At 46.7% G+C, this 20,079-nt stretch overlaps 1 protein-coding gene across 2 annotated transcripts in view; it reads right to left on the bottom strand.

Annotated features, from left to right (window-relative positions):
• Positions 1–14,029: 14,029 nt before the first annotated feature.
• LOC122374843 overlaps positions 14,030–20,079 on the bottom strand; it is a 49,836-nt gene continuing 43,786 nt past the window's right edge. For both annotated transcript variants that reach the window (XM_043353860.1, XM_043353852.1), the window contains exons 15-19: positions 18,668–18,832; positions 17,802–17,965; positions 17,361–17,454; positions 15,531–15,668; positions 14,030–15,209 (exon numbers count right to left, since the gene is read on the bottom strand). In XM_043353860.1, coding sequence (XP_043209795.1) covers positions 15,073–15,209; positions 15,531–15,668; positions 17,361–17,454; positions 17,802–17,965; positions 18,668–18,832 — 698 coding nt within the window. In that variant the 3' untranslated portion in view covers positions 14,030–15,072. The remainder of the gene's footprint in view (positions 15,210–15,530; positions 15,669–17,360; positions 17,455–17,801; positions 17,966–18,667; positions 18,833–20,079) is intronic.

Genomic DNA, 20,079 nt, shown 5'->3' with positions numbered 1-20,079 from the left:
GAATAAACTGCGCTATCAAACTGCCATCTCGGAATTTCAAAATTTTGAAAATTTTGAAAATTATATAAAATAAAATTCAGAATTTATATTTTTATATTTTTTCAAAAACTTTTTGACTCTTCAAAAAAACCGGAATATATGTGATAGAACACATGCTTATGACTTACTCTAGCAAGTTTTAGCTAAATATCCTAAAAAAACTGCCAAGTTATACGCATTATTGCAAAAAAAAATCTCAATTATAAATATTTCAAATCAATTTTCAGTGCGTTTTTGACATCGTACACCAATATTAATAGCACCATCGTGTCCTAAGCTCGAACTGCATCCAATGGACACTTTTTTTGTTGAAAAATTTTAACTTTGAAATTTGACCTTTTTTACCTAAAAGTGACCTGACCTAAATTCAACTCAAAATGATCTCGAATGACACAAACGACATCAAATTCGAAATCCATGGCCTAAGTGGTCCATAAAACATGTGTCACGTGATCGATGCATGATGTAATATTTCCGTGACCTGTGATGACCTGACCTTTACCTGAAAATCAAAATACAAGTTTGATACCCTCAGGTTATCTAGAGTAGGTATCTGTTCACGAGTGTGTAAACCAAAAATAAGCCTGATCTGACTTGTAAGACGGCGGCCAGAGCCCAAAATGTGAACAAGCCAAAATGCTAATAATTTTTACTTTGTCCTGACCTGTGACATCATCGGTGACCTTGAGGTCAATGAAATTAGGTTTCGCTCGACAGTTTTTCCGGGGGTATCAGACCCCGTTTAAATTTTGACGATCGGCCCAGTACCAGTAGTTTCGGAGTTAGGAGGGGGGGGGGGCTATGAAGAGCCCTCCTTGGGCGTGTTATACGCAGACCCCAGTGGGGCGCGGGTTAAATCGGCTCCTGGGCTACGTAGCAACACACGGTAAGCGGCATTAGAAAAAGCGTAAAAAATCATGACTTAGACAGGGGTGGACAATTGTGCCGGGTTGGGGTAGCACAAGCTTTCCCAATTCACGCCGGATTGGCTTTGGAGCCACAACAGACGGCGGAGGTCAAGGTCACCGCTAGGGCGGCGGGGGCTTTGCTGCGCCCGTGCTACCCCAACTCGGCACGTTTGTCCACCCGTGGACTTGAAAGAAAAATACATCAGTCATTTTTTTCTTTTCGATACTCTGCATTTGCTATTTTTTTCATTTTTTTTGTCGATGTTTTATTTTTCGATATCATCTTGCTCGATATTTTGCCTTTTCGATAGTTATTTGTTCGATGTTTTGTCTCGCTATTTTGCTTTTTCGATACTTTATCTTCGGTAGGTATTTTGCAACTCCGATACCTATTATGCTATTCGATATGTGCGACTTCGATATTTTGCGATTTGATATTTTGCCACTTCGATATTCTGTTTTTCGATATTTTGCAACGCCGACATTTTTCCTTTTCAATATTCTGCTATCCATATCTTGTCACTTTGATATCTTTCCTTCTATTTTGCGAATCGATGTTTTTCACTTCGATATTTTGTCCGGAACCCGTCCAACGGACCCATTTCCCATCAGTGTATTAAAAAATGGATGTTGCACTTCGCGCCGGGCTGGGGGGGGGGGTGTTTAAACACCCCCTGCGGTTTTTGGCACACCTGTTTGTTCATCTTTTCCGCACATGTTGTGAAAATTTAAGATCCAGGTCGCTCAAGGTCAGGTCACTAGGTCACGCCAAGTGAGACGCACCTCAGAAAAAAAAATTAGAACACTCAAACATCGGGATGCAGGTAAAATTGACACACTGAACCGGAAAATGGCACCTGTGACCCCTCGTCATGTCCTCGAGGTCATCTCAGGTCACAAATGCATAGCAGCTGTATGTACTCACAGTCCTGCACAATCCTATCTGCACAACGTCCCGTATCCTATCGATATCCTTGCCATAGTATTTTGCGCATCACCTCATAATCACCTCAACTGAAAAGCCACGATGCTTGTGGATGTTGTTGTATGTACGCAAATAAATAAAATGAAAATAAATAGCATGGGTGGAGCTTTTCCAGGAAAGTTGGTGGGGCAAAAAGTTGTCAAACCTACAATGTCGTCCGATTGTTAAGTTAGATAAAATTCAACAATGAATCAATTCTTTTCACTACACACTGAAAGAAAAACTACACCTGAAATTGGAATATTATTACGGTACACAAATCTCCACCCCTTTTAACTTCATTTTATGCCAGAGTAAAAGATGTTTGCATGGACAATTGGAGATTAATTCTGCCACCCGGTAGTAAGTAATATATCCTCGTAAGCTTAAAACTACACCCGTTGCGGAATAAAAGTACGGTACACAAATCTCCACCCCAAATCAATTCATTTTACACCCCTAGGTAAAGGGTGTAAAGGGGCGTTAGGAAGAATTAAGCATGTAATTTACGATGATAATTTTACGCCACAGTGCAATTTAAGCCAAAACAATTTCTACGCCTTGCGGCATGGTGTAGAAATACCAGCGGGCTGCGAAGCTGAATGTGTAAAATTTAAGTCAAGATGTAAAAATAGCTCACGTTATAATCCGCATACAAAACAAAAGTAAACGATAATAATTGTATGTTCTTTTCCAGAGGGAGTAAAAATACGACTGGGTAAATATACATCGCCAGCCATAACTATCCCCCAGCGTGATTGTATCTACTGTCGTCTTCTGAGCACTTTCGATAAAGTCAACTATGGTGCATCTCTCCAACGTGTTGTTTATTTAAAATAACTTGAAACGACAGATCACAGGTTGCTACAGATTGGTTCCTCCCAACACTGACTTCCCTGAGGATATCACAAGCTGCACAAATCACATTTTATTCACAGCACAGTTCATCAGGTCACTAAGTCACGTTTCATCATGTACTTTAAAAACAACTGAGCATTTCTTCGTGTAACGAGTATCGACACCAAACGTACGGTCTCTGAAATCAAAGCACAGGTCCAGGTGTACGAACTAGGAAAGCACTGACAACAAAAACGCCGTTAAAAAAAAAAACTGACTGAGGCCTTCTCAACTCACATCATCTTCAGTGCCTATAGGTACTGAAGATGTTTCACGGCACGACACTACAGTGCGTTACGTGTATCGCGGTGCTGAGTTCCTATTGGAAACATCCACATACTCGAACGCTCTCAATGTTGGAGCGTCCAAGTTTGTAGATGTTTCTATGGAAACTCAATACCGCGATACTAGTAGCGCACAGTAGTGCCGTGCCGTGAAACAGGGCCCTGCTCGGTCACCCGACCACTGCACTGGTGCCTCTGAATCGGCAACAGTGGATTATACGAAGGATGGCATTCTCGGCCGCACTGAGAGGAATCGCGAACTTCATAACCCGTGCATATATGACCTCAAAAAGGATCATGCTGGGCCCTCTAAAAGGCAAATACAGCACAGCGTGCGCCGCAGCGAAGGCAGCCAGCATCTTCATCTCACTGTTTGGGAGACGATATTTCACATAGCTGACCAGGCACTGGGTTTCTGGGTGAACGGACACAGAGTTGCGCCCATCCTGCAGCTCCGAAATCGTCGTGCCGCCACCGATCACCAAGGTGGCCGCCAGGTCGTCATCTACCAAGATTGAAAGATAAAAGAACTATTAACCACTGCAATCTTTAAGTTAAGAACGACTTTGTATGTCAGGCCGTCCATCCGTCCGTCCATCCGCCCATCGATGTAAATTGAAGGATGTAAAGAAATATTAAGCACTGTAATCTTTAAGAAAATAGCAATTTTGAATGTCGATCCTTAAGAATTGACAGATGAATCTATTAACCCGCGCACCGAAGGGGTTCTGAGCCAACTTAGAAGCGACGAGAGGGTGGATGACCGCCCCCCAAAGATCTCAAGAACTTAGTAACTTCGCGAGAAGCGGCAAACGACATTCGAAAGCTCGTAAGAAGGTCTATGAAAAAAGTACTTCGGTCATTTTTCGTTAGGGTTCAAAATGACGTCATCAGAGGTCATCGAAGGTCAAATTATGCGAGTAACCGTAAAAAGACCGACAACATTCAACAAACGACTCCGTAGCTCATGAACAGAAGAGCTAAAAAGTCGTATAAAAAAGGAATATGATGGACATAAGAATGACTTGAAATTTATTCCATTGACTTATAATGGGCAGGTAAAAAATGACCTATTCGTAGGTCATCGATATGCAATTCTGAGATATACGAGTTGTAGGTGCTCATCACCAAAATTATTTCTGTGAGTTTCAAGATCTGCTTTCAACAACGAGATAGCAAACTTCGAAGATTGTGTTTCGAGGTGAGGTCACTTAACGTGGCCTGGTGGCTTGACTTTTTTAAGATATGAGCTAAAAATTTCCAGAGTGTGTACGAAATGGATGTATCAACAGTCGTGCCAAATCTGGCGGCGATATGCGCCGCCTTTTTTATGCTATCTGACAAAACCTGAGGGGGGGGGGGGCTCCCCCGTCGGTGCGCGGGTTAAGCACTGTAATCATAAGGCAAAGAACGATATTGTATGTCTGTCCGTGAAAACTGAAAGATATAACTAGTAAGCACTGTAACATTTAATTACAGAACGATATTGTATGTCATGGACGGACGGACCGACAGACGAGACAGACGAAACAGACAAATGTAAAATATTGGGGGGGGGGACACGTCCCCCGTCCCTCCCCCCTCCCCCCGGTGGCGGAGCCCATGGATGAGACAGGCGAGACGGATGGACGGACGGACGGACAGACGGACAGACGGACGGACGGACGGACAGACGGACAGACGGACAGACGGACAGACGGACAGACGGACAGACGGACAGACGGACAGACGGACAGACGGACAGACGGACAGACGGACAGACGGACAGACGGACAGACGGACAGACGGACAGACGGACAGACGGACAGACAGACAGACAGACGGACAATTGTCGTCAGTCATCATTAATGGTGGTTTAACCCTCGCATGTGTGCGGCGTTTGCCAGCTTCTAATGTGTAGGGGGGGGGGGGTCGGTTGGACCCCCCCTTGCCGTTTGGCCCCTGATCGAGCTAGAGCTTCGCGGAAAAAACGAGCGTGTTGCCCGTGACGAGAGGAAGCCGATGATACCCAATTTTAAGGTCCTAGGTCATTGGTTGACCTTCCAGGTCAGGTCAATGACCCAAAGTCGGGAAAATCGGGACCTGTTAGAAAGTCGTAAAGTGTGGCTGCTAAGGGGTTTTTCGGGGTGCTGATCACGAATATCGTGTTAGTTTTGATCACAGATGATGTCTTGAAGCATTTAGACCAGGTCGGGTCAGGTCAGGTCAGGTCAACCAGTAGGCGTCGTGACGGGTATTCGTAGTACGTGTCAACCGCCTCTGACAGCTTCGTAACATGTTACGAAGTCACCAAAACTACTTCGTAAATGTTCAAATGGTTGCTAAATTCGAATTCAGCTCCAAAAACTAGCCTAGAAACATGTAAAACTCGAAAAAGTGACCCTAGGTCACCCGAGGTCACCAAAGGTCAATGACCTGACCTGACCTTCAGGTGACCTTGACACACACGGGAGTAACATCAAATCACATGTTTGAACGTTTGAAACCACGAAAAGCTTGCAAACACGCGGCTAGTGCGAGCCGACATACGCGAAATCGCGATTCCGGCCAAACATAGTCTCGGAAAAGAGGTCACAGGTCAAAGGTCATTTGGGTCAGGGTCATGAAATTTTCAGGGTAGGTGTCAAATTGATCAATGCGAGGGTACTGAAAGTTTCGTCGCGATCGGCCGCTTTTTACGCGAGTTATTTGCGAAAAACCATGGGGGGGTCCATCCGACCCCCCCTACACATGCGAGGGTTAAAACTCACCTTCAACGGGTGTGGCGCCCTCCGGAGGCAGGAGTTGTGCGGTGTAGCACGCCTGTCGCGTCATTGAGGTGACTTTGTCCTAATGCCATTCTCGCCGGCGTGACCCACGACGAGAGCCAGGTCACCCCAAACCTGAAAGTAATACACAAAATAAATTAGCAACTTTTCCAGGCCAAGATTCTAGTACTTTTGTAAAACGTAGAGAAATAAAATTACTAAACATACCTAAACATATATTGATCAATCGACACATTGAACATTTGATGAAGTTACAGTTAACAACCTCAGTAGGTACTTAACTGATTTCTCAATTTGCCCTTGAGAACAAACTGCGAGGGTCAATTTGAGCTTCTGGAATCACTAATCAGAATGCCACGTATTGACACAAACAGCTAAGTGAGAGACGTGCATACAGACAGCAGCAAATCAATTTCATCAACTGCTACATCGAAACATTATCAAGTCAACTTACCCTCAAAGTTATTCGGAAATGGGTCCAGCACTAGTCAGTCATCACCACACCGAACGCACCAGCACACTCGCACCTATCTCACTGTTTCAACCGCCAGAAGATCACTTGCAAGCGCCAGAAGTCTCCGTGGCTCCGGTCCGGAGCAGACACAAAAATGAAAATGGCGGAAACGGAAGGCTCGCGAGCCGCACGTGGACGCTATCGTAAAATAATGAGCATATGGGTGCAGAACTATTATGTTTAGGGTATTTTAAATCCTTGTCATAAAATAACACCATCCTCATCGAAACACACTTTACAAAGGATGCATATTTACACCATGATGAGGGTTGAATTATCAGCTGACAAATCAGAGTGCAAATTTATGCTATCAGATGGGTATTCTTATCCCACTTGAAGAAAATACACTATAGTAGTAATTTTACCATCCATCAATTAGAGGGGTAAATATCTCAAAAGTTAGAATTGCACCATGAGTGTTAAACTGGATTGAATTAAACCCCAAGAATACGCTCGTGATAGAGTACATTCGCACCGGAGCATTATTTTATTCTCCATATACGTCGAACAAGGGTATAAATATTCTTGATTTCGGTGTAATGGCGGTGTACCTATAATAATCAAATTCAAATTATCAAGGTGTACTTTTCTTTCAGTGCAGAGATAATATTTTGCATTACACAGACATTTCAAAGCACCTCAATGCGAAAAACATAGGTTTGCTAAGCAGTAAAGTCCTGCAAATCGGCTTAAGTTGGTGGGGCAAAACGCTTATTGGTGGGGCAAAATGGCAAGTTGGTGGGGCAGGCGCCCCACCAAGTGAATAGGAAGCTCCACCCCTGATAAATAGTATCTAACAGTTTTTTTTTTGCTAAAAACTTCTGATAGCGTCATGCGAGAGCGATGAAAACGCCTTAGACGTGTTCGGCTGGACAATGTGGATCGACTGATATACAGCGTGACCTTTTCCGGTCAGGTCAGGACCTTGACCTGAGGTCAAATTTTCAAGTTGACCTTTCAAGGTCAAAGTAGAGTTTCTTCGAAGCGTCCCGACGAGAGAAACACGATGCTTAAAAGTAATGCCGTGGCTCTTTTGAGTGAAAAGTTATTGCCGAAAAATACTTTTCGTAAAAACGGCTATTTTTAGAGTTTTTGCCCTCTGGAGGCTAAACCGTTGACCTGAGGTCAAATCTTAGGACATGTTAAAGAAAGAGTGTTAAAAGAGCTGTCGAATGCGCTTTTTTTCCGCGGTGCTGTAGCTCTATCGGTTTCCGAGTTAGCCGTGAGCAATTGCATGTTGAAAAAGCTAACATTTTACCTTTGGTGACCTCTGGTGACCTGACCTTTGACCTGACCCAAAAATGACTGAGGTGTTTTCGTCCTTATTTTGGACATTCTTTCGATATCCGCTTACCGCGTGTCGCTACTTGGCCCATGAGCCGAGTTGGAAGAGGGGGGGGATGTTCAGTTCAGACAGTAGACACCCCCGGCCCGGCGCGGAAGTCTCGGAGCACCGGCCCGGCGCGGGTTAAAAGCTCCTCAGAGAAGTAACTCTAGTCTGAAAAAAAGTTGAAGTACGGAATTACGACAACTTCCAAAAAGCTATAGACTGATATTTTCGAAAACTTATCTTTTTCTTTGATAACAGGAATTGGAAAAGCAGATTAGTCATGATGCTCAATTCCGTAAAACGTCGACCTCTGATGACTGAAGGTGCACCCGAGAAGCCAGTCAGTAAGCGTGACGTACGCTTTGGTATGTAACCTGACCCTAAAGGCCTAAACAATGGAAATCAAAGGAGAGGGAGGGGCTGGGATTTCGCAGAGGCATGGGTTCTGCTCCTCCCAGCAGCCAATCGGGGCATGTCACAGCCAGACCGGAAAGCCCTCCTATACTGGCCGTGCAACGGTCAAGTGTCCTGAAATCCCCCGCTGACCCAATGACTCTGGCTCGGCGTATGTGAGGAAACGGGCCGATGACGAGCCAAGGATGTGAGAGCAGGGACACGGCAGTCGGCTGACACCGCCGGCGGGATGATAAGACCGATACTGGTGTTTGCTCGGCGAGCGCTGGAACTGCTCGGAGGTGATAGGCCACGGGTTTCATCAAGTGGCGCCACCACAGTGGCGTATCTTGGATTTTTTTTCCAGGGGGTCCGCAGTCAAAAGGGCCCTTGACTGACTGGGTTGAAAGGGCCCTAAGTGTCAAAAGGGCCCTTGAAGCCTGAGTTGAAAGGGCGTTAACCCGCGCCCTGCTGGGGGGGGGGTCGATTATATCGCTTTTAAAACTTTCAGCAATCGATGAGGACAACAGTAACTCTGTTAAAATTCATGTCTCGGAATTTTGATAGTGTTGAGCTAAGGTCAGGCAGTTTTGAGAAATCTCCATTCTCCATTAACCTTCGCCCCAGTTGGGGTGGGGGGGGGGGGGGGGTCATATGTTACCATCCTGTCGCGTTTTTTGCGTGTGAATAAAAAACCGCGGCGAGTAGGTACCTAGTGCCACGGCGCGCCGCTTGGAGTAGCTTTTGCACGTCAATTTTGGACAATGTGTGAAGTTTTTTACCCCAAGTCATGTCAGGTCAGGTCACCAGGTCAAGTTAACTGGCCAAGCCTAAAAAAGTTTGCAATCATGTCCAGCCTGCAGTGTTTGTCAGAGGTTTTAAACTTGGTGGATTGCATGATGTTATGGGTGCCTACAATTTGTATATCTCGGATTTTTTATATACGTGACCTAAGGTCAGGTCAGTGGCGTGACCTTTCCAGTAAATGGAGAAAAACGAAAATGCCTCTAGATCCGTGTGTACGCATAGGAACAGTCCAAATATTTCAGAATCACAATGATTTGGACCAACCGTGACGACCAAGTTGTCTTTTTTTGCTGATAGCCTCTACAAAGTTCATCCGGGGTCATTTGAGGCTACAAACAGCTTTTTGCCAATCACTCTCGATTGGAAAGAGATAGAACGCTGGGGTTGGCCTCATTGTGTTTGTCTTGCCGAGACGCATCGACTGATATGCAACATGACCTTTTCCGGTCAGCTCATGACCTTGACCTGAGGTCAAATTTTGAAGTTGACCTTTCAAGGTCAAATTATAGTTCATTCGACGCGTCTCGGCGAGAAGAGCACGATTCTGGCAATAGAAATGTCGTGGCTTTTTTAGTCAAAAGTTATTGTCGAAAAACACTTTTCGTAAAAACAGTTTTTATTTTTAGTTTTGCTCTCTGGAGGCTAAACCGTTGACCTGAGGTCAATTTTGATGATGACCTTATCGAAAGAAGAGTTTAACCCGCGCACCGACGGGGGGGGCGGATATCCGCCCCCCCCTGAGGTTTTTCGCGGATAGCGGGAAAACCGCGGCGCGTAGCGCCGCGAAATTTGGTATGACTATTCTCTCATCAATTTTACACATGGTGTGCAAGTTTGAACCTCCTAACTTTTAAGGTCAGGTCACCAGGTCACTTTGAATGACCCAACCTCAAGTCACTTTTTTGCAACTTTGTCACCGTGCCAGAGCTACAGTAGATGTCGGAGGCCTTTGAAAGTCGCAGGATGTTATTAGGTCATTAGTAGCTACAATTTGTATATCTCGGAATTTTGATGTCGGTGACCTAAGGTCAGGTCAATTTCGCGACCTCCCCATTATAAGTCAATGGGGGAAAAATCAACTCCCTGTTTTTACCACTAAAACGGGTCGGAATGGCCCCATATACCATACATGACTTCACATACGATCAACCTTCACTACCTTGAGGTCTGTTTTGCTGTTGGGCAGCTGTAAGGTCATGTGACGTCATCAAAGGTCACCAAAGGTTTTTTGCCAATAACTCCTTACAGGAACAAGATACAGCCGCGCGGATGGTCTCATTGTGTTCAGCTCGTCAAGACGCATCGAATGATATACATGATGACCTCGAGGTCACGTGACCTGAGGTCAACCTTTGACCTTGACCTTTCGAGGTCAACATATATATCATTCGATGCGGATTGACGAGAGGATCACGATGATGCCCTTAGTTTGCTCCTATCTTGACTACTTCGAAAGTTATTCGAGAAAAACCCTCTCCATATCTAGCGCCGCCATTTTGACTTTTTCGACCCCTGTGACGTCATCTTTGACCTGACCTGAAAATGATCTTAGTAAAAATTGTAGACCTTGTCCGTGCGTATCCGATGCCGTTTACCGCTTGTCGCTATCTTGCTTCGTTCTCGAGATCTCAGGGGGGGGGGGGGGGCGGTCATCCGCCCCCCCCCCGTCGGTACTAAGTTGGCGCAGACCCCCGTCGGTGCGCGGGTTAACCCGCGCCCAGATGGGGTCTGCCGAGCAACGCGGTCTGATGGGGGGGGGGGGGGCATTTTGGCCCCCCCCTAAGATCTCGAGAACCACGCAACATAGCGACAAGCGGTAAACGGTGTTGGATAGCCCCAACAGGGAACTACCTTGTGACCCAATTTCATTGACCTCGGTCAAACCGATGACGTCACAGGTCAGGTCAAAGGTCGAATTTTCACCGTTTACAGGCATTTCAAGAAATGCGTTGTAAAATCGTGTAAAATGCATTTCATTGAAAATCATCGATGGGGAAATGTTCTTCAAACACATATTTTGCTATTTGAGGTCACTGATACCAGGTCAGGTCACAGAGGTCAGGTCACTGGGGGGTCACAATATGAAAGTGTCGTGTGATACATGTTTTATGGTCCATTTTACATGACAAATGCGATTATGTGGGTCAGACAGACTTTAGGGCCAGCTTAGGTCACGTTTTGGTCAAGGTCAGGTCAAGGTCAGGTCAAGGTCAGGTCAAATTAGGTCAAATTTCAAAGTTGATATTTTTGCATAAAATGGGTATCGATTCGATGCAGCTCGTCACGGGGAGTTCAATGGTGGTCTCCGTTTTGCGCTACGAGGTCTAGAATTGCTAAAAATTGAGTTCAAAAATTTGACGTCATCAATTTTTAACAGTTTTTTCGCTATAACTTGGCCAAAAAAAAGAGGTATCGATCTAAAATTTGGTATGTATATCGAAGAGCGCAGGGACTATCACATATATTCCGGTTTTTTCGAAATTCGAAAAAATTTTGGAAATTTTTTGAGTTTTTCTAAAAAAATCAATTTTTTTGTTTTTTGGGGGTCAAAATCCAAAAATTTCAAAAATCCGAGATAGCAGTTTTGTAGCGCCGTCTTTTCTCTACACAACCACATAAAGAACTTTAAAATTGCTTGTGAACTGTAGAATTGGTGAGCGTTTCAAGATGTCATGTTTTTTGCTCATTTTTACTCGAACATGACCTCAGTTTGACCTCAATAACTCCTGACCTGAGGTGACCTGTGACTTGAAATTTTGTGTGAAGGTGTCAAATTGATGTCCGGTAAGGTACCTAAAATTTGGCGGCCGCCCGCCGTTTTCTCGCTATTTAAGAAAAACCACAGGGGGGGGCCAAAATGGCCCCCCCATCAGGGCGCGGGTTAAGAGCTATCTATTGCTTTTCCATGCGTTTTTCTAGCTATCCTAGTTCCTGAGATAAATGCATGTTTTCGGAAAAATATAATGACATTTGGCAAATTTTGACCTGACCTCCAGTGACCCCAATATTGCTCTAAGATGAAAAATGACCGAAATACATTCAAACGTACGCATTGAGAGCTATCGATTGCTTCTTACTGCGTATTTCTAGCCCTCTTAGTTTTGAGTTAGAGGTGGGTGGTAACATATGCCCCCCCCCCCCCACTAGGGTCAAGTTGGCTGAGGCCGCCACTGGGGCGCGGGATCTATGGCAGGAACTGAAACTGAGGTCACTTGAAGTAACCTGGTGACCTGACTTTGAGTGATCTTGGTCTGACATTTTTACAGCATGTGCAGAAAAGATGTATGATAAGGTGTGCTACAAACACCGTTTTTCAAGATATTTGCGAAAAACCGGAGGGAGAGTTTAAACACCACCCAGCAGAGCGTGGCTTAGCGCTATTATCCCGCGCGGGGCCGTTGATGGACGCCATCTTCTGTGGGCCGAGGGAGTCGGGGGGGGGGGGGGGGGGTACTCGGCTCCTTATGTGCGTAGTGTGTAAAGAAGGGGTTGAGAGACTCGTCAAAAACAGTTAAGCCGCGACCTATTGGGGGGAGGGGGGCAAAGGGGCCCAACACTGTGCTTTTTCGCAGATAACTCAGAAAGGCGGCTGCGATTTACGATTCGCCATTTTAACCCGCGCCCGGCTGGGGGTCCTGGATTTCCACGCCCTGCTGGGGGGGGGGTGTTTGAACACCCCCCCCCCTTCTAACTCGGCTCCTGAGCCACGTAGCGATACGCGGAAGGCGGCGTTCGAAAGAGCGTCAAAAATAACGAGGAAATCACTTTAGTCAATTTTTTGGTCAGGTCAAAGGTCAGGTCACCAGAGGTCATTGAAGGCAAATTTTCGCCGATTTCCAGGTCGAATGTCGAAAATTTCCAAGAAGCCAACGCATAACTCGGGAACCAATAGAGCTACAGCGCCGCGGAAAAGCGCATTCGATAGCCCTATTAACGCCCTTTCTGAGTAATTCTCTCAGATTTGACCTAACGTCAACGGTTTTGCCTGCAGGGGGCAAAAACTGCAAAAATATCCGATTTTTTCGGAAACAGTTTTTCTGCAATAACTTTTGACCCAAGCATTGTACGAGCTTACTTTTACCGGCATCGTGTTCCTCTCGTCAAGACGCATCGAACGAACTATAATTTGACCTTGAAAGGTCAACTTGAAAATTTGACCTCAGGTCAAGGTCATGACCTGACCGGAAAGGGTCATGTTGCATATCAGTCGATCCGTATCGTCGAGCTGAACACATCTAAGGCGTTTTCATCGCTCTAGCATGCCTCTATCAAAAGTTATTTGCGAAAACTGTTAGATACCATTCGTGACCTAAGATGACCTCAGGGCACAAACAAGGGTCACGGACACCATTTTCATGTTCAGTGTGTCTAAACCACTTGTAATTCAGTGTTTGGGAGTGTTTATAATGTCTTTCGTCCAAAACAGGCGCATTTCAATTTTCTCCCATTGACTTATAATGGTGAGGTCGCAAAATTGACCTGACCTTAGGTCATCGATATCAAAATTCTGAGATATACATTTTGTACATGCTAATGCTCTTAGCAATCGCTGAACGTTTCAAAGCGATCGGTCTTTCGGTGTAGCTATGACAGACATTGAAACTTTTTATGAGGTGAGGTCACTTCGAGTGACCTGGTGACCTGACCTTGAATGACCTTGGTCTGAAATTTTCACAACATGTGTAGAATTGATGTATGATAAGGTGTACCAAAAACGGCGGCGCTCCGCGCCGCCGTTTTTGAGATATTCGCGAAAAACCACAGGGGGGGGTGTTCAAACACCCCCCCAGCAGGGCGCGGGTTAAGTGACTCTCCGGAAATTTCAAGTTTAGCGCAAGGCATGCTCAGCAGTACGCACAAGGTATTTCCATGCATACTGGCTAGTCTCTAAGCTCTGGCCTTTACTGGAAACGACATCTTCTTGTGAGCAGATGTAGGAGCAGTGAGCACCCAAGCCGTAATGCATTGAAATAAATCGCCCGGTGGGAGTCAAGATGTGCGGCTCGAGCTAGGTATATGATAATCAAGCCGATAACAAGGCTTCGACACACGCATTAAGGCCCTCGATCTTTCCGATATCTTTCACGCGTTTTTCGTCATAGTCATTCCTTTCTAAAACACTTAATATTTTGTTGATTTATTTGAAAAGAGCACGGCTCAGTCATTTGACACGAACTACTGTGTGAATCACAACCGATTCCTGGGCCATGCAGCCTTAGACCTGACGACATTTAACGCCAATCTCTTAACATGTAAAGCGACAACGGGATAATTCTTATGGAACTGTCTGTAAACCACATTTGCGGGGGTTCGCAATACGCACTTCTGCTTAAAATACTTCCCCAAATGAACTGCATAACATATTTTTAATGGGTAATATAAAACTGAATGCTCACCAACGAAAGCCTACTATGATAACTTGTCCAATGCCCAATATCTAAATTACAGCATTGTTCTACAATATAGAGTAATCAACAACTGGGCCCTACGAAAAGCCAAATGGACGGCATTTCACTAATTAAATCATTTATTTGGCGTGAAAATCCGCCCCATCACGACTGACTGCACACAAAAACGATACCAGAAACAGAAAGGAAGTGATAGTAGGGTTTGATTAAGGTGTCATCGACACTATTCTTAGAAGCTGTTGATTGGATTTCGTTTCAGGAAGGGGCACTCACTAGTAACAGCAAAACACATACACTGGGAACAATGGCCCCCAGCTGGGACCCGTCATACAGTTCACATATAACCCGCTCTCAAAAAGCACCTGCAGGGAAACTGGGACCCGCTGACATGCAACCCGCTTTATTTATTGATCGTGATACGGGAGGGATTTAAACAAAATCGAAGAGAATCCAGACGGGGTCACCCAGCTCTATAATTAATGACGTGTCTCAGCGATACCGCCGGGGATCAGCGAGTATAACAATAGCAGTCGCTACTGCCGATCTAACACAGAGCTCCGCTCGTTGGGCGCCCCTCGGCACAATAAGCTCGGTCCCCGTCTAAGCTCAGTTACCCCGCCACTCGGCCACTGACTGCCCCAGCCCAGCGACCGCTCACCGGTCACGAGTCACTGCACAGCACCGGTCGACGCCCGCCTACCACTGCCTAGCCGAACAGGCGGCGCCCGCCTACCGCCGCCTGTCACCCGCCTACCGCCGCCTAGCCGAACAGGCGGCGCAGGCCGACGGCGGCCCCCAGCAGCAGCAGAGACAGCGTCGCACCGCCGGCCGAGTTGCAGCGCATGTTCTCGTGTGTGATGGTGAACTGGATGCTGTCCGGGAACGGACACTCGTCGTCTGAAAAGGAGATGGAGTCGTGCTGACTGAGACTTTATTGATGAACATCAGGTATAAGTAAGTCTTTGACGGGGATACCCCGCCCGGATCATGTGAGCCTGAGTCGCTTAAGGCATGCCTCGCTACTCCACGTATCGGGACATACATCATTCGCAGGCTGTTAGAGATAACGGGAGCTCTTTCAGTGAACTCACTCCCCACAGAGCACTGCACAACCCTGTGCAGACGGAGGTTACGGAATAAGGATACAAACCTGTGCAGACGGAGGTTACGGATACAAACTCAGTGCAGACTGCAGACAGGGTTTATGCGGTCACAAACCTGTGCAGACGGAGATGGCGGACGTCTTCTCGGGGTTCTGCTGGATGGAGAAGTAGAGCGGCGGGCAGTCGTCGTTCATCTGGTCCTCGGAGCAGGGCGTGCCGAGCTCGAACTCCACCTGACTCGACTGGGAGGACTCTGCCGGGGAGACGACAGCCGCCGCACAGCGGGGAGGAGGGTTACGGCGGGAAACCGAGACCACAATGGGGGCAGGGGGGACAGCGGAAACAGATATCAAATATATAGCCACCGACCTCTGACCTCTGAGGGTGTGCAAAAGTGTACTCGTATCATGCAGCCAAACATTGTAAGTCTTGAACGCAGAGACGAATACTGCTCCATTACAGTCAACGGTAGCGAATATATTAGCATGAACATTAACTCTTTAACCAGTAACCAGTAACATTAACTCTACTTCCCGTAGAGTTAACCCGCGCCCTGGTGGGGTCTGTTTATAACGCGACCTGGTGGGGGGGGGGGGGGGGGCTATTTTTTGCCCCCCTCGTATCTCCGAAACTACTGGACGGATCCGCAAAATTCAAACGGCGTTCGAAAGGCCTGTCAAATTTGTCGAAGGAAACCAAATTTCATTGACCTCGGGGTCACCGATGACGTCACAGGTCAGGTCAAAGATGAAATGTTTCACCGTTCACGGGTCTTCTAGGGAATGCGCTATAACACCGAGGAAAACGCATTTTGTCGAGAATCAGCGATAGGGCGTCAGTTGCCTAGTAGATATGTTGCTATTAGAGGTCACTGACAATACCAGGTCACGTCACAGGTCAGGTCACCAAGGGTCACAGGTCAGGTCACATGAGCCCAACTTTACTAAGGTTGTGTGATGCATGTTTTATGGCCAATTTTTCATTTCCAACTCAATGGTGTTGGTTATAAGACTGTCAGGTACGGATTAGGTCACTTTCTGGTGAAGTTCAGGTCAAGGTCAGGTCAAGGTCAGGCCAAAAAAGGTAAAATTTTAAAGTTGATAGTTTTGCATAAAATGGGTATTGATTCGATGCAGCTCGTCACGGGGAGTCTAATGGTGGTCTTTGTTTTGCGCTACGGGGTCTAGAATTGCTAAAAATTGAGTTTGAAAATTTGACGTCATCAATTTTGAACAGTTTTTTCGCTATAACTTCGCCAAAAAAAGAGGTATCAATCTCAAATTTGGTATGTGGATGGAAGGTGGTAAGGACTATCACATATATTCTGGTTTTTGCGAAATTCAAAAAATTTTTTGGATTTTTCGATTATTATATCCAAAAAATCTATTTTTTGATTTTTGGGGGTCAAAATCCAAAAATTTCAAAAATCCGAGATATTAGTTTTGTAGCCCTGTCTAATCTACAGCTTTTATGTCTTTATCATTTTTCTGTATTTGCAAAGCTATAGGCCTGACAGCTCTTCCCGCGAAACCCTTCTTTGGGTCGAAAACGGCAGAACATGACGTCACTCTGACGTCATTTCCGGCCAACCTATCATAGCCTTTGGAAAATGTTTGGTCACAATGTGTAAAATTGATGTCCGGGAGGGTACTGAAGGTTTGGTGACGATCGGCGCAGCGGTTCTGGAGATATATCGAAAAGTCTGGAGGGGGGGGGGGGGCAAAAAATAGCCCCCCACCAGGTCGCGGGTTAATGTTACTGGCACATCGCGCCCGGTTCAGGGTGGTATTTGGATTGCCGTGAGGGGCGCGGGCGCGCGGCGGTGTGAACATGACGTGGGCTCGCGAGTTGTGCCCTCGGCGGTGTGAGTGCGCCGTGTCAGTGCGGGTTCGCGTCGGCACGGGCGCGCGGCTCGCTCCTCGCGTCGACTCCGTCGCGGACTGACCGGTGGAGACGCACTGGGCGTCATCGGCGTCGACAGGGGCCTGCGGATCGGTGCGGCTGAGGCAGACCTGCAGGGGGCCGTACACCGACTCGAACTGAAGCGGAGCAAATAGCACACGGCGCTCAGACCAACGAAAACTCAGACACGGAGGTGCAAACGGCACTCTGCGCTCAGACAAACGAGCACACAGACGCGCTAACGGGCGCATATCTCTCCCGATAGCAGTTGATTAGACATCTTTGTGTTTAAGATCTAATGAAAGACGATGCCCATAGCAGTGCGTCACAATCGAACTTTCTAAACGCATAAAATATCCGATTCAGCGATCACAATTATGAAAAGAACGAAGTTAGAACACCACCCGTGGAACATTCTGACACATCAGTCCCATGAAATCGGTCGCTGAGTACAGGTACCGTCCATTCCATCTCGGGCACTGACCTGGATCTTGAGGTCGTTGCTGGAGAAGAACTGCTGCGGCCCGACCCGCAGGTAGGTCACCTTGTTGGGCTCGACGTAGTAGGTGTACTCGTGGTTACCCTCGTTGACGTTGGTGAACATTGGGTCGTCCGTGTGGCAGGCGGGGTACACGAACCGTGACGGCGCTGTGGGGTGTAGAACAGGGGTACAGAACAGGGCGTCAGGCGGGGTACACGAACCGGGACAACGCTGTGGGGTACAGAACAGGAGTACAGAACAGGGCATCAGGCTGCACATAAGTCTACACGTCAAGCTACATAACTACACGAGCCGGGACGGCGCTGTGGGACGTCAGGCGAGGTGCACAAACCAGCACATTGCCACGTTGATATATGTCGCTTGCAAGTTCCTCTAGTGCCATGGAATCTCAAGCACCATGCCCCCCCCCCCGCTGAAGTGCTCTGAGAAGACTAGAGTCAAACACTGAGTGCAGGTTGATACTTGACAGTGCCGCTAAGCATTGATGTGCGCGGTCACGGCATACATATCGGTCGTCTGGGGAGCCACTTACCACCGAACAGTGCAGTGCTCACCCGCATAAAGTACAGCTTAGTACAGCTTCCGGTTGTTATCGAGGACACATCTACCTTACCAATGTCACCGTTTCTTTACAGAGGTCATGCATAGTTACGTTACCGAGATCAACTTTACTTTACCTCACCGAGGTCATAGTCACCTTACCGAGATCAACTTACTTAGCCTTACCGAGGTCACCTTACCGAGGTCACGCTCGCCACTGACCAGCCGGAGTGACTGCCGGAGCTGAGATACCGCCAGCCCAGCCCAGCGCTGCACACAGCCCGGCGCCCCGCTGCCGTTCAGCTTACCGTTGCACATGTTGGCGATGACCTCCGGCACCAGGGTTTCGCGGGTGGCGCGCTGAGAGGACTCGGACGCGAACATGTTGTCGGCCAGGAACTGGCGCCGGTCCATCGCCTGCTGGATGTTACTGAACGCCCCCTGGCTGTCCGACACCGTCATGATGTTGATGTCTGCCGGAGATATTGCGGGCGTCGGGCGTGACACAGAGACAGCGGCTGTCGGCTCGGCTGGCGCTCCATTTACATATACACCTACCCCTATAGATATGGCGATTCCTGTTTCCAAACAGGAAAAGAAACACAGCACGAGCTGTGTGGTTTCGAGATTCGTTGGGTCGAATTCGAATGGGCACCGCACTATCGATATGACGGTTCATGATAAGTGACGATAAGAATACTCGCAAGTGTACTTACTGTGTGGTACACTTCGCCACTATATCCATATTGAAAAGATATCGCTCTTGGTGTTGCTTGGAAAATGAGAGAAAAGTTGCATATGTTACGGACAACATGTGAAGTATCACTGCTTGTCAGTCATCGTTTTTCTTCTGTGGAACATTAAGCTGAGCTGCAACAGCCTCTCACAACTACTCATGCAAAGGAAATGCCACTCCAATCATGTAAATGTTTTCTGAGTCCGTAGAATGATTAGACGGTGTCAGGCGTCCTTTGTGGCGCCGCTACGAGTGGGTTTCGACATACCTACGGCATGATAAGGCCGGCTTTAGGACCTGCTATCTGCTCAATCGAGTGTGCAACACCGGACTTCGTCCATATGACTATTCCGGACTCCTTTGCAGATTGCGGAACGTTGGGCAACGATAGATTATGGCCGCGGGCTGATGTGTCACCGGCCTCTATGTTTGCACTTATCTTGAAGTTGTACGACTGCACGACTTAACCCTCGACCGCCTGGGGGGGGTCGGATCCGACCCCCCTCCGTTTTTCTTGAATAACTCAAGAACCGCTTACGCTATCAACTTGAAACTTGGCATACCTTCTCCCCCATCAATTTGACGTCTTCTGTGTAATTTTTAAGAAAAAAAAAATCATTTTTTTTTAGATATATCGATTTTAGTGATGTAACTACATGGCGTTTTTAGTCAAAAAGTGGTAAATGTTTAAAAAATCGCCATAAATCAGGGTTAAAAGCAAATTGCAAATTAAGGACATGAATAGACGCAGCTTAACGAGTTCTTTAAAATGGCTATCTCGGATTTTCCATAAAATGCGTTTTTCACCCCTAAAAATTCAAAAAACTACATTTTTTGGAAAACAGCTAATAAAATCCAAAATTTTGAGAATTTCCAAAAAACCGGAATATATGCTATAGAGCTCCATTAGAACATTAGATGTCCCAAATTTCAACTTTCTATCTTGATTTTTGACCCCCAAATTGTAAAAAATAGCTCCAACAT

The sequence above is a fragment of the Amphibalanus amphitrite genome, unplaced genomic scaffold, assembly GCF_019059575.1.
Source record: "Amphibalanus amphitrite isolate SeventyFive unplaced genomic scaffold, NRLGWU_Aamphi_draft 000040F_arrow, whole genome shotgun sequence".
In the NCBI taxonomy this organism is placed as follows: domain Eukaryota; kingdom Metazoa; phylum Arthropoda; class Thecostraca; order Balanomorpha; family Balanidae; genus Amphibalanus; species Amphibalanus amphitrite.
The sequence above is the reverse complement of the archived record's forward strand: the minus strand, read 5'-3'. Positions and strand labels throughout refer to the sequence as shown.